The sequence below is a fragment of the Peromyscus leucopus genome, chromosome 4 (genome assembly GCF_004664715.2).
Source record: "Peromyscus leucopus breed LL Stock chromosome 4, UCI_PerLeu_2.1, whole genome shotgun sequence".
NCBI lineage: Eukaryota > Metazoa > Chordata > Mammalia > Rodentia > Cricetidae > Peromyscus > Peromyscus leucopus.
Window position 1 is genome coordinate 13,815,220 of NC_051066.1, and position 13,158 is coordinate 13,828,377.

General features: G+C 53.3%; 1 protein-coding gene across 3 annotated transcripts in view; it reads left to right on the forward strand.

Moving 5' to 3' along the window:
* The window catches only part of Ccdc187 (coiled-coil domain containing 187), a 56,838-nt gene that overhangs the window by 25,718 nt on the left and 17,962 nt on the right, over positions 1-13,158 (forward strand). For 2 of the 3 annotated variants that reach the window (XM_037204680.1, XM_037204678.1), the window contains exons 7-11: positions 3,136-3,707; positions 3,979-4,162; positions 7,381-7,493; positions 12,279-12,376; positions 12,655-12,768. In XM_037204680.1, the coding sequence (XP_037060575.1) occupies positions 3,136-3,707; positions 3,979-4,162; positions 7,381-7,493; positions 12,279-12,376; positions 12,655-12,768 (1,081 nt within the window). The remainder of the gene's footprint in view (positions 1-3,135; positions 3,708-3,978; positions 4,163-7,380; positions 7,494-12,278; positions 12,377-12,654; positions 12,769-13,158) is intronic. The other variant, XM_037204679.1, reaches the window with a different exon arrangement.

The following is a 13,158-nucleotide window of genomic DNA, read 5'->3' on the forward strand; positions in this document are numbered from 1 at the left end:
CTATCCTTGGACTGTGTTTGGAAGTCTTGAGTCATGGTGGGAAACTGCTGTTTTTCAGTTAGGGCCTCATTTCTTGGAGACCATGTTCCCATTCATTTCCTCTGAGGGTCTCCCCAGTACTGGTCTTTGGAGAACCCCTTACAGGCACAAACGTGTCCCCAGGATTCTAGGCATTCTTTGGGATGCAGGAACCGAGGCCATACAGAGAGATGGATCCTAGCCACAATGCCCAGCTTGTCACCCTCTCGTGCAAGCTTTCCCCACAGGGAACCAAGGATTTCAGGACATGAGGTTCTGGGGTTTGGGTTTCAACATTCAGAATTTTAATATTTCAGGATCAGGACTTTAGACTTGGAGGAATTCACGCTTTCAAGATTTCAGCATTTGGGGTTATGATTGACACCGAGTTCCTGGGAGAGGATTTCACCTGAGTGTCTAGCTCCTAATCCATTACCTCCTGTCCCAAGTGCCCCACATGCACCCATCACAGCAGGCTGAGAACACAGGCCCAGAAACGGGAACCCAGAGGCCCACTCTAGGGCATCTGTGGGGTTTGTGTCCACTGTGTTTCTCGGTGGAGTTCTTTGAGGAACTCGTAAGCTGTTTGCCACGGAGGCTTCAGCACCTTCCACTCCACCAGCGATGTGTGGGAAATGATTCCTCCCTTCTTGCCTTCCTCCTTCCCTCTCCCCCACTTCCACCCCCCACCAAAACAGGACAGCTCTTCCCCTCCTCCTCCTCTGGATCTTGCCAGCCCCTGCCTGGCCTGGCTTCATTCTGGCCACCTACTAGGGTACTCATGGTCAGCACAGGAAGGTGAGGAGAAGGAGGCACAAGTGATTGGCAGCTCCTTGTGCCAATGAGGAGGTTTCTTCCGGAAACATCCTGCCCTAGGCCTCTAGGGACATTCGCGGGTATGTTTTTGGCGTTAGTGTTGGGAGGAACTTGGAGCTGACCTCCTTGGTGCCTGCCCCTACCCCTCTGTACTCACCTTTAGTCAGGTGGGATGGACACTCCTCGTCTTCTTTCTCCTCCTCTCGACTCCTCTCCGCCACACCCTCCTTTCTTCTGACGATCTTTCCCTGGCTGTATCCTGAGACAGCATGTCTGAAGGGCAGCCTAGATGCCTATGTCTGTGAATTTCTAAAGTAGTCTCTAGCTCCAAACAGAGGACGACTCGGGTCCAACCAGGTACCACACCCATGGATAGTTCAGCAGCCGGCATGGCTCCTCCAGCTCCCCGAAGCGTTAGAGAGGATTCCCCCGTCACTGCCTCCCTTTACTGCATCCTGGCCCTTTTTCATCCCCACTTTTAAAAACTATGCTAAAATATACATAGCATAACATTTACAACGATAACCATTTTTTAAATCCTCAATCCATCTGGATTTTGTTTTAAGTTTATGCTTAACTGATACATAAAAACATAAAAATTGTACATATGGATGAATGGGGTACATGTGGTATTTTGATACATGCACACATTGCGTGATATTTAAATTAGGTTAAATGCATCCATCTCCAAACATTTATCATTTCTGTATGATAAAACATATTCAGCATCCTTTCTTATAAACGTTTGGTGTTTTACAGTGTGTTATTATTAAGGGCGGTTAGAATAACTTCAGCTGTAGCCCAGTTGATCGGCTTCTTTCCGCTGGTGTCTCACAACCCTCCCCTCCTCTTCCGTGTTGGGAATTGAACCCAGAGCTTTACACCCGCTAGGCTAGCCGTCTGCACTGAGCCACACCCCTAGCTTTTGTTTATGTATTTATGCTTATGGCAGGATCTTACTATGCCCTGGCTGACCTCAAACTCACAAAGATCCACCTGCCTCGGTCTCCTGTGTGCTGGAATTAAAGGTATTTACCCCCTCCCAGTCTTTAAAACAACAACAACAAACAAACAAAAACAGTCTTTTATTTTGAGACAGGGTCTTATTAAGTTGCCCGGCAGGAATTGAACTTAGGATCTTCCTGCGTCAGCCTCCTAAGAAACTGTTGTTTGTTTGTTTGTTTTTCAAGCCTGTCCCTCCACCTAACTTCTTTTTTGTTTGTTTTGATTAACTTTTTTCTTTTATTATTGTTATTTGTTTTTGGAGACAGGGTCTCATTGTGTAGATCTGGCTGGCCTAGAGCTCATACAGATACTCCTGCCTCCGCTTCCCAAATGCTGGGAGGGACTAAGGGCATGCAACATCACACCAGCATTTGTTCTACTTTTTAGGTGAGGGTCTCACTGTGCAGTTTTAAATTCACAGTCCTCCTACTTCAGCCCCTCGGAGTGCTGAGGTTGCAGACATACACCACCATGCCTGGCTTAATGTTTTTAGGTGCACAGCCAAAAAAACAATGCACATCAATTTGTATTCCTATGCAGTCATCACCACCATCCATCCTCAGAACATTCTCCAAATGGATCCTCTGTCCCCATTAACAGCAACCCTGAAGCCCCTGACAGTCCCTGGCATCCTCTGTCTCTCTGGAGCTGGTGGCCTAGGTGAACTCAGAGATGTGGAATCCTGACAGACTTGTCCTTTTGTGACCAATGTTGCTCAGCTTGATGTCTCTGAGGCTCATCCCTGGTGTATCAGGGACCATTCTCTCTTCTTGCTTAAAGCGAAGAGCATCCTGTTGTGTGGATGGGCATCGTGTTGCCGATCCGTCATCTGTCATTGGACCTCGTTGTTTGTTTGTTGGTTTGCCTTATCTGTTGGGAGCATTGCTGCTGTGAGCATGGTGTGCAGACATCTGTTCACACCCCTGCCTCTGATGCTTTTACCCAGAAGTAGACTCGATGGCGATTGTGTTAATTTGGTGTTTGCTATGTGAAGACTCCCCAGACTATTTCCCAGGGACTCCGGCATCTGACATTCCTGCCAGCATGTGTCTCTATACCTCACCCACAGTTGGTCCTCGTCCTGTTGAGCCACATGTGGTCTGATATGTGATATCCTAGCCTTGACCTCTGGTCTGTGGTGAACCCCGACTCTGTCCCAGATGCCCTCATCGTTTCTCCTTGCTTTACACACACACACACACACACACACACACACACACACACACACACACATTTTGCACTGTTCAACACCATGTTGCCCAGGCTGAGTGTCCAACCACTCTTCTCTCCCTGCAGCTTCTGTCTGTGTTTGAACAAACCATGGAACCGTGCTGACACCCAGGACATTGGACACCCCCCAGAAGGCGTGAGTGGTGTCCCTCTGCTACCCTCAACTTCTTCCTCCCCTGACCCCATGAAGCTCCAGGACCCACCCGGGGGGTTCTGCATCTACCTGGATCCCCAGGACACTGAGCACCTGGGCCCATCGGGCCTCCTGCACTTTCAGTACAAGCAGGCCCGGCTGCAGGCACTGGAGACCATGGCTGATGTCCTCAAGCAGCGTATTGACATCCTAACCACCAAGCTGCACAAGTCGACGTTCCCGGACACAGCTGGAGACCTGGCTCCGGACATGCTGCCCTTGGGCCCCAGCACAGCACCTGCCACCCCCACTCTGACCCCTCCCTCTTACCTCCGGAGCTTAGTGTCTGACGGGAGCAGAAGAACCCCCCAGGACTGGGTGGACATGCAGGCCAAGCCCCTTCTCCCCAGCACCTACTTCCAGGATGGTGAGATGCTGCCGTGGAGTCCCAGCTGGGAGCCGCAGAGCTTGAACCTGGGGGCCCATGTTGAGAACCAGCTCCAAGGTGGGACTGGGCAGTGGGTGTCATGCCTGCTGGGTGATCCTTGGGCTGGGAGCAACAGGGCCCCACATTTCCTGTCTGGGGAGCAGGATGGGAGTTGCCCAGACAACGAGAATAGTAACAACAACTGATGCTCCCTGAGTGATAGACGGCACAGGCCATAGTTGTCTCGTCCCATGTTGGGGGAAGGGCGAGGTTCTTCCCAAAGCCTGCTGCCTATCTGCCCTACCTTCCCAAGGGACAGGAAGGCCAGCAAGGCTTCCATGCTCTGCAGGTCCCGTGTGCAGCACCCCTGCCTCAGTGTCCCAGGTCATCCCTCACACTCAGCCTTGCCTGGCGAGCTCATCAAGTCACGGGGCCCTTTCCAAAGGTGTTATAGAGGAGAGTCACCGGGCGCTGGAGAAGAGGCTGCAGAGGGAGATGGCTACCCTCCAGACCCTCGGCGCCTGCATGAGGAGGTGAGTCCAGTGGGCTGGGCTGTGGCTCTGCCTCTCACATCCCCTGCCGGGGTCCTCGTGTTAGCCCAGGGCCCACAGTCGGGAGTCTGGGTGCATCGGGCCGGGCGGAAAGTGACACAGGTTGTGTATCTGGGGACTTTGACACAGGGTTCGTTGGCCTGTCTGGGTTCACTCCCCCGGGAGTTCTCGGCACTTACCCTGTCCCTTCTTCTGGCCTTTGTCCCCAGCCCTCCCTGGCCCCCGTCTTTTCTCAGTGCAGTCCACACAGGAGCTTATGATGTCCCTTCTGTCGTGTTCATGACCCTCACACCCATCTCATCCTGCTTCCTCCGAGCTGTGTGTGTAGAAGGGCCCATTCTGCCCCCACCACGCTCCGCCCTTAGTAGCTTCCACTGAATCCAAGGCTGGGCATGGCCCAGGAGGCTTTTGTCCTGGGAACTCTGCAGCTGACCCTCAGCAGTTGCCCAGCTGGGGTTTCTGTCCTTTCCAGAACTTGGAAGCATGTTTAGCAACTCTCCTGAAAACTTCCTCTGCCTCCCAAAATGCCCCCCCGCATCACCTGCCTACTGTTCTCTGGCCTGGGCCTTATCCAAGGCCTCCTCCAGCATTAGAAGCTCTGTGGTCCCCGACAACCCCCATGCCTCCTCCTCCTCTGTGCCCTGTGCCACCCACCAGACGGACCAACACACATCCTTCTCACTCGGCTGTCCTCACACTGCAGCACCCAGGCGGGGAACTCCAGCCTGTACAGCCTCTCTGTGGAGTTCTGGTCAGAAAAGAGGGTGGCACAGTCTGGAGGAGGCTGGGAGGCCCCTGCCACAGGGGCTCAGCTGGCCCCGCGTCTGTGCTTGACAGAGTTCACCAGAATGACCTCTGACCCCTGCTTGGTCCCCAGGCACAGAGGCGGTGTTACACTGCTAACCACAGCCTGAGCTGTCTTCCACTTGGCAGCTGGTTAGTTATCTTAGAGGACAGCTCCCCTCACACAAGAAGAGGCGGTGCAGGGCCAGGGGTGAGGGCACATGCCACATACTCAGAGCAGGGAGAAGAGACTGTGAAGGAGGCCGTGGTAAAGATAGGTGTGGCGTGGAAGACAAAGTGTGGATGCGTCTCCACTTTCGCCCAACCCTGGGGGAGGGTGTTTTTGACAAAGCTCATACTTCCTCTCCTCCCCAGGAGAGGTGGTCAAGTGCACTCTCTACAGCAAAAGGCCGTGTGATCTCCCCAACCTCTGCCCCTGCTCCTCCTGGAGCTGGGACACTTCCCTCCAGATGCCTCACCTGACTCCTCACTAGGAAATGCACCCCTCCTCTAATGCACCTCTTGATGGAGTTGGTGTTTCCCGGATGATAAGGCCTGTGTTGTCATTGGCCAGTAGGGGGCAGCATTGTGCTGGGATTTTCCTCAGCTAATGAGACAATTCCATGGACTGTTCCAGAATTTTTGGAGGTTTAATTTCAGTATCCCAGGTTCTTATAGGCAAGGGGACCCCCAGCGCCCCAGACCCAGGCGCATAAAGTCCTGGTGCTGACATTCCTGGCACAAAGCTACAGGGGTTGTGGCTTCCCCTCCAGGGGTATCCAACTTGTTAGTCTCTGGGGTACTTTATCATCTATGTAGCTCACACTAAGAACCCCCATTAGAGTTTTAAATGCTGGAATACATTGTTTTTGTGTTGGATGCGTTCATAGCTCTCCTGGGGCTCGTGTCATCTGTGGGCTGGAGGCTGGATACACCTAAGCCATCTTCTCACTGTGTTCCTGCCCCGATGAGCACCCCCGTGTGGGTCACAGAGTTCTGCAGGACCAGTACAAACAAACCCAATAGCCAGGAAGACCGGAAGAGGCCAAAATCGTTCTCAGCTTCTGTTTCCCGGAAAGATGGGGGTCCTGGGGGGGCAGGGGGAGGCTTGCTGTTCTCACTAGGTAGCAGGCCCCAGCCAGGTGGCCCTGCCGTTTTACTTTTGAGGATCAAAGTCAGCTTTCTTGTTCCAGGCTTGTGGTTTTCCTTCTGTTCTGCTCAGGTGCACCATCTAGGGCCTGGGCCTCCTGTTGTGTGGGAGTCAACACTCAGGCTGAGTCTGGGCAGGACCCTCTCCTCAGCCCCACTGCACTTGGTGATGGGGTGCCCGGCCCCTCGCCATCTTCTCACAGTTAAGGGCACCAGGGGCTCTAACCAGCTGTCCATGGGACTTAGTCCCGCCCATCTTCACAGTTAACTCCACCCCGTTGATCCTGCTTTCTGGAAACTTCTATGTCTGTGTTCCCACAGTGCCTTGCAGCCTTCACGCATGTCCATATGTTCAGAAAGACCTTTACTCCAGGCAGGGGTTGGGTGTGGTCATACCATATCCTAGCCCTGCACAGCACCTGACCTGAAGAAGGCTGGAGACCCGTGGGCCCCGGGGGCTGCTGGATGCAGGCATGGGTGACCTATTTGGTGGTTCAGGTGGAGTCCAGGTCACTCTGTGCCAGGGACAGATGGTGCCTTGGGGAGAAGGTAGAGTGAGCGGAGGCTGTGTTCACCGCCCACACCAGCTAATTTCCATACTCATCCTCTGTGCTTCAGAGCCTTCTAATCCCTGCAGCTGCTGCATGCCCACCTGGACCAGGCAGCTTGCTGCCCACTCTGGCCGCTTTGACCTGGGTAAAGGCCATAGCCTTACCCGTCTGAGGGACGGCAGCTGCCTGGAGAGCATGCAGAGTAGAGGGTCCTTAGTCATGGCTATACCCTCTCCTGAGGGCCCAGCTCTACTTCCCAGGCACAGCTAGAGCGTAGAGACACAGTGCTAGCCATGAGGTGGGATTGTGAGGTGTCCCCTCATTCCACGTAGCCTTGTGGGTAGTGTCCTTATCGGCCAATGGGGATGAACAGGGTAGCTACATTAGCACACTGGGCTGTGATCCCACCTGCAGAGCTAGCTGCTGGTGATGGAGCTAACATTGCACACTGGCTAGGCTGCTACGCACACACACACACACACACACACACACACACACACACACACGCACGCACGCACACGCACGCACGCACACATTGTGACCATTCTTGGCTGATGGAGCCAGACCTTAAGCCCTCAGGTCTGTCTCTAGACACATTGGGTCTTAGGGCTGCTGGAGGCCACAGGAGCAGAGATTCCTGCCGAGTTAGGGTCCTTGTACTCCTCCTTTCGCCGCCCTGATTCCGACTTCACTCATCACATGCTCATTGTCTTCCAGCTCACTTGGGCTGCCAGCTGCACCAGACCCCGCCTGTGGCTCCCTTTGGCAGGAGGAGATACCGGAAGCCAAAAAGGCAGGCTTGGTGACGCCCTGGACCAGCCAGAGCTGCGGTAAGGGCGAGCCTGCAGATAGGCCCTGGGCTGGCTGGTCGGGTGGCCAGGGGGGCCTCCTGTGGGCCTCTTCCACTGCCTAGCTTACAGGGTACAGACCTTTTTCTATGTGACGGCTGCCACGTGTCAGTATTAAAGTGTTTTGAGGTTCTCCAGCCCCCACCGCCTACTCTGCTCCTGTTGCGCCTGTCAGGATGTGTGCCATCGCTGGCCTCTGGAATAGCCACACCCCTGCAGCCCAGGAGTGTCACCCTTCTTTCCTTCCTTCTGTCTGCCAGCCCAGGTTCTACCTTGTCTTTGGTACTGAAGTGTCCTTGTTCCTAGGTTTCAGCTAAGGAAACTCAGGGCTGAAGAGCTGGCACCTGGAAGGGGTGTGAGGCATTCTCTTGCTGACCACAGAAGCCACAGACTCCCTGGGGGAGCCTGCCTGCCCTCAGGGTGCATCTTGCTGGTGGTCTGTAGGCTGCAGTGGGAGCGTTCCTGCCCAGCATGGCAAGGACATGGATGCCAGGTTTGAACAAACCTGGAACTCTGTCCACTGTTTCATTACTATTTTCTTATTTCCCTCGGAAAACAGGTTTTGAGTAAGGTCGTAAGATACCCTGTAAGCCCAGCACTTAGGAGGCCAAGGGAAGAAGGTCACAAATTTAAGGCTAGCCAGGGTAATACAGAGTTCCAGGCCAGCCTGGGATACATAGTGAGACCCAACAAACAAATAACAACAAAGCACACACAAAAATAAACACACACACACACACACACACACACACACACACACACACGCACACACACACACGGGAAACAGTGCTGGGGATACAGCTCAAGCATAAAGTGCTTGCCTAGCATGTATGAGGCCGTGGGTTCAATCCCCAACACTGCGCAATGAAACCAAACCAAACAGCAGCAACAGAAATGCTCATGCTTAGCTTTTAGAAACATTAAGAGTAAATGTGACCCTTAGCTCTACCCAGATCCCTCAACCAGACAGAGTAGCCCTAGGGGATTGCAGGATAGGCATTATGGCCTGAGAAAGGTCCAGTTTTCCCTCCAGGGTAGATCCAGCCGAGTGGGTAGGGAATGTCCCAGATTGGGCTCCGAGCCATGGACATCCCTGATAGATGTGAGTCAGCACTGAGAACTCTGTGTGTGTGTGTGTGTGTGTGTGTGTGTGTGTGTGTGTGTGTGTGTGTGTTGAGGGGCGGCTATCGGCTCTACACCATGAGAGAACCAGCAGGTGGAGGCTCCTGGTCTCTGGCTCTAGGAGATTTTCTCCCCTAGAATAGGATATCTGGGGGCTTCGGTCAAGAGCTGCCAACTCTCCTAGGCTCCCGGACTACCAAAAAACCCTCAGTGGTCCATGGGCTTATTACTAGTGTCACACTGACTGAGTGTGACATCATGCCTGACACTGATCAGAGCTCAAGCCTCTATCCCAGGAAAATCTGCATTTTTGGGGGCACCAGGAGATGGCAGGTGAGAATTCTGGGCCAAGAGGGGCAGGAAGTACATTTGTGGAGATCCTCGGCCCACAAAGGCCCTGGTTGATTTTTCTAGTTACTTGCCTTGTTGCTGTGACAAAAATCCCTGACTAGAATTCAGCCCAAAGAAGGAGAGGTTATCAAAGGTAGAGACTGTCGTAGTGGAAAGCCAGGCGGCAGGAGCTGGAGGCAGCTGGTCACACAGCATCCGCAGTCGGGAAGCAGAGATAATGGATGCTAGCGGAGAGTAATGGATGCTGGTGCTCAGTCCAGAACCTGAGCCCGTGGGATGCTATGACTCACAGTCAAGGTGGGTCTTCTCACCTCAGTTAACCTGCTCTGGACCAACCCCACAGAGTTGCTGAGAGGCATGTCCCTGCCAAGTTGACAATATTAACATCACATGGGTCTCCAGCCTGTTTCTGAGGGCTACTCTAACAGCCTGAGCTTATGATGAGCAGGGATGTGTGGGAAGTCAAGAGCACTGACTGGGGCTCCTGCTACCCCACCACGCAGCAGAAGGCCTCAGAGCTGGACCCTCCCTTTTGTGCTCATTTCTTTCTTTTGAAACAGGGTGCCTTATTTAACCCACTGTGTATCCAAGGACGGCCTTTATTTAACCCACCATGTAGCCAAGGATGGCCTTTATTTAACCCACTATGTAGCCAGGGATGACCTTTATTTAACCCACTATGTAGCCAGGATGACCTTGAACTTCTGATTCACCTGCCTCTATTTCCCAAGAGAAGGGACTACAGGTATGTGCCACCAGACCCTGTTTATGGGGTACTGGAGATGGAACTGAAGGCAAACACCTAATGCACTACACTCACAAACCACCCTCTCCTTTATAATAAGTCCATTCCTGGCTTTAGTGGTAAGGCTCTCCCACTTTTTAGCGATAAGGCTTCACTGTTTAGAAGCCTTACCTCCTAACCCTGTTACCATGGCTACTAAATGTCTACATAAATTCGAGAAGGAACATTTAACTAGAGGAAAGCCCTATCTCTCCACAGAAAGTGTACTCCAGACAGTCAGCCAGATTCCCAGAATGCCCTGGGCTCTGCCCACCCACTGCTGGGTTTATATGCGCTCCTCCTCCAGACTGACTGGGCAGGGTCTGCTGTTGTGTGGGAGTCGAGAGCAATTCCTGGTCACGACAAGATGGCCATCTCCTCCAAGGGTCTGGCCCTCTCCTTACAAGGGGGGTACCCTGTCTGATCCCTCAGCCTCATTTGCCATTCCCTGAGCAGAATGTTGGTAGGTCTCAGGAACAGCAACAAGAGGAAGGCCCTCAATCCCAGCCATTAGTACATACAAGCAGCGCTGTCCAGTGGAACTTTCTGGACCTCAGCACCTAGACACCCCTGCTTGGTGGAATGTTTGCTGATGAGGGATATTGTGGTAGCTGTCAAGACCTGGAACTGTGATGTAACATTTTTTGGAGAGAGAGAGAGAGAGAGAGAGAGAGAGAGAGAGAGAGAGAGAGAGAAGAGAGAGAGAACAAATCAGAAGACAACTTCGGATAGTATTCCTCAGACAGCCACACCTTGTTTTTTGAGACAGAGTCTCTCACTGGTTGGAACTTGCCACACAGGCTAGACTGGCTGTCTGGTGAGCCCAGGTTTTGCTATTCTTCATCTCTGAAACATTGGGATTACATGTGTGTGCCACCATGCCCAGGCTTTTTTTTTTTTTTTTTTTTTTTTTTCCTTTTTCTAATACAAGGTTTTGAGGTCAGACTTGGGCCCCAACACTTCTCCTCTAAATGTACAAAGATAAACACCAGCTGTGCCCTTTGCTGCTTTTCTGGAAGCAGAGCTCTCCTCTCAGGCTCAGGAGGTCTCCCCTGGGGCAGAGGAACCACAGTCGAAGCACTCTTGTGGTTCTCATCCTTCCTACCATCAGCCGCTGTGGCTGCCAGGCCCTCAAAAGGCAATCTCACTGGGTCCCACAGTCCTGGCTTTAGGTGGTGCTGAATTCTGGGGGCTCCTAATTGTCTTTTGAGGGGAGTTAGGGATTAAGGCAGGGTCATTCTCGGCATGTGGTGATCTCAGCTGGGGGCCGACCTAGTGTTTTTCTGGATCACAGTTCAGTGCTCAGGGACATGTATCCTGTGACCAGTTGGGGTACTGACATGGCTGAGGAGACCAGGAGCTTCCCCGTCAGATGCATGCATGAGAGGGTGACAGAGTCCAGGCACCTTAGTCTCCTCAAGGGCCTGGACATAGTAGTGGAGCCTCTTCTGTAAATGAACGGGAGCTCAGTCAACCCAAGAGTTGTGCCCAATTATATGGGGGTCCCACAAGAGTACTCGAGTGCTCAGTGTATGTCCTGTGGATGCACCCTGCTACTCCCTGGTCTTTTTCTGTCAATGCCCAGGGACTGGGTGGCTATTGTTCACAGATTTTCATCTGCTCCTACTCCAAGAGGCTGAGCTTCTCTGCCCGTGATGACATGCAGTCCGCCAAGGAGGATGGTTCTCCTTGGGCAGAGGACTGGGATTCTGTCCATAGCCCTCCCTGTATCATGACCGGCCAGTGACTGAGCGCTGTCAAGGGCTAGCAGGAAGGTCCTCTCATCCAGGCCAGAGGGTTCAAGCCAACCATTCTCTGAGCCCTCCCTTAAAGCAAACTCTTAGCAGAAATGAGGCCGATGATAAGGCAGAGGATGGGTCAGGAGAGAGACACAGCTAATCCCTAAACTCACCTCTTCCCCAGAGCTCCCCCTGGTGGAAGCTCCACAGGGCAGGGGGGTGGGGGGCATCAGAAAGAAAAGAAGGCCCTTCTGCTACTCTCAGGGACTTTGTAACTTAAGGGGGAGCACTCCAGAATTCAAAAGAGCTCCCTAGACTCACCTGTCTGTAGCCCATACCCACCTCAGCAACCATAGCTTTCAGGCCCTGTAAAGCTGTTTCCCCCAGAGGCTCTGGTTGGCCAGGGGGGGATCATTTAGAAAGTGCAGGACGGAGCTGAGACTGGAACCTGGGTCTCTCGGGTGGCTCCTGTCACCCATGCTAACTCGATTCTTGCTTCTGGAATGAATGGTGACCAGAGTGAGGAGGCACACTGAGTTTGAGGGAGGGAATACAGCCACATGGCAGCCATGCTCTCATGAAGGGCTGCAGGGAAGGAAGGGGCCTGCTTGAAGTGCTGGACACTAGCATGGTCCTTGCGCCGTGGGCCTTCCCTCTCGGCCTCTGGCCTCAGTTTCCTTGCAGGCCAAGAAGCTGTGAGTACTGAGGCTCAACCAGGAGAGAGGCCCAGAGCATACCTGCCACTCAGGTGCCCTCCTCCGTGGTCTGCAGGTCAGCAGGAGCCCAAGGGGCCACATTCTGAAGGCCTGCATGGAGGGCACCTGACCAGTTTCCAGCTGAAATCTTTGAGCTTTCTCGAGTCACTGAAGGTATGTCCTGCTCCGTGATGCTAGGCCGGTGACAGCTGTGCCCCCTTTAGGCTTCTTCTGTTTGGAGGTTAGCTGTGAGCAGCCTCTGCCCCAAGGCTGAGTAGAAGGTTCCAAAACACCCCTCTCCCTCAACCTGGATAGAGAAGCCCCAGACAGAAAGAGTAGTCAGTTGCTAAGAGGGTCAGGCCCTGCCCAGGCATGGGATTTACCAGGGTGATCCTTATAGTCTGTTGCTAGCAAGACACAGGTGACCCCTGGGGTGTGGCTTCTCATGACAGCTGGACCAGCAGAAGCAGGACCAGGCACTGGCCCTTCTGCGGCAGCGGGCAGAGCAGGAGGTATGGGAGACGCAGATGGCACTGGATGAACTTCTCTTCAAACACCAGCTGAAGGTCAGTGGGCTGCCCTTTCTGAGGCTTTAACTGGTGTGCTACCCCTGCCCAGTGTCCCTTCCATCCCACCCAGCCTGAGGTCCTTCTAAAGTGAGCACTGCCCCGTGGATACAGAGAGGCATCACCAGTCTAGAAGGGAGCACAGAGCCACATGAGCTGGGGGCCATGGATGTACTTGAAGAGAGATTGGATGCTTTGGCCACTTATGTCCTTGGTACATCCACACTGGGGTGCCCATGGCTGGTTCCAGAGCTGGGTCATGGAGAGGGGTCTTTTCCTTCCACTCACCCCAGTCTGTTAGGCACTGAGCAGTGTGGTCTCTGTTGGAGCCCAGAGCTTATGACCTGTGGTGTGTGTGATGTACAAACCCCAGTATTATGTCTCTCTTGC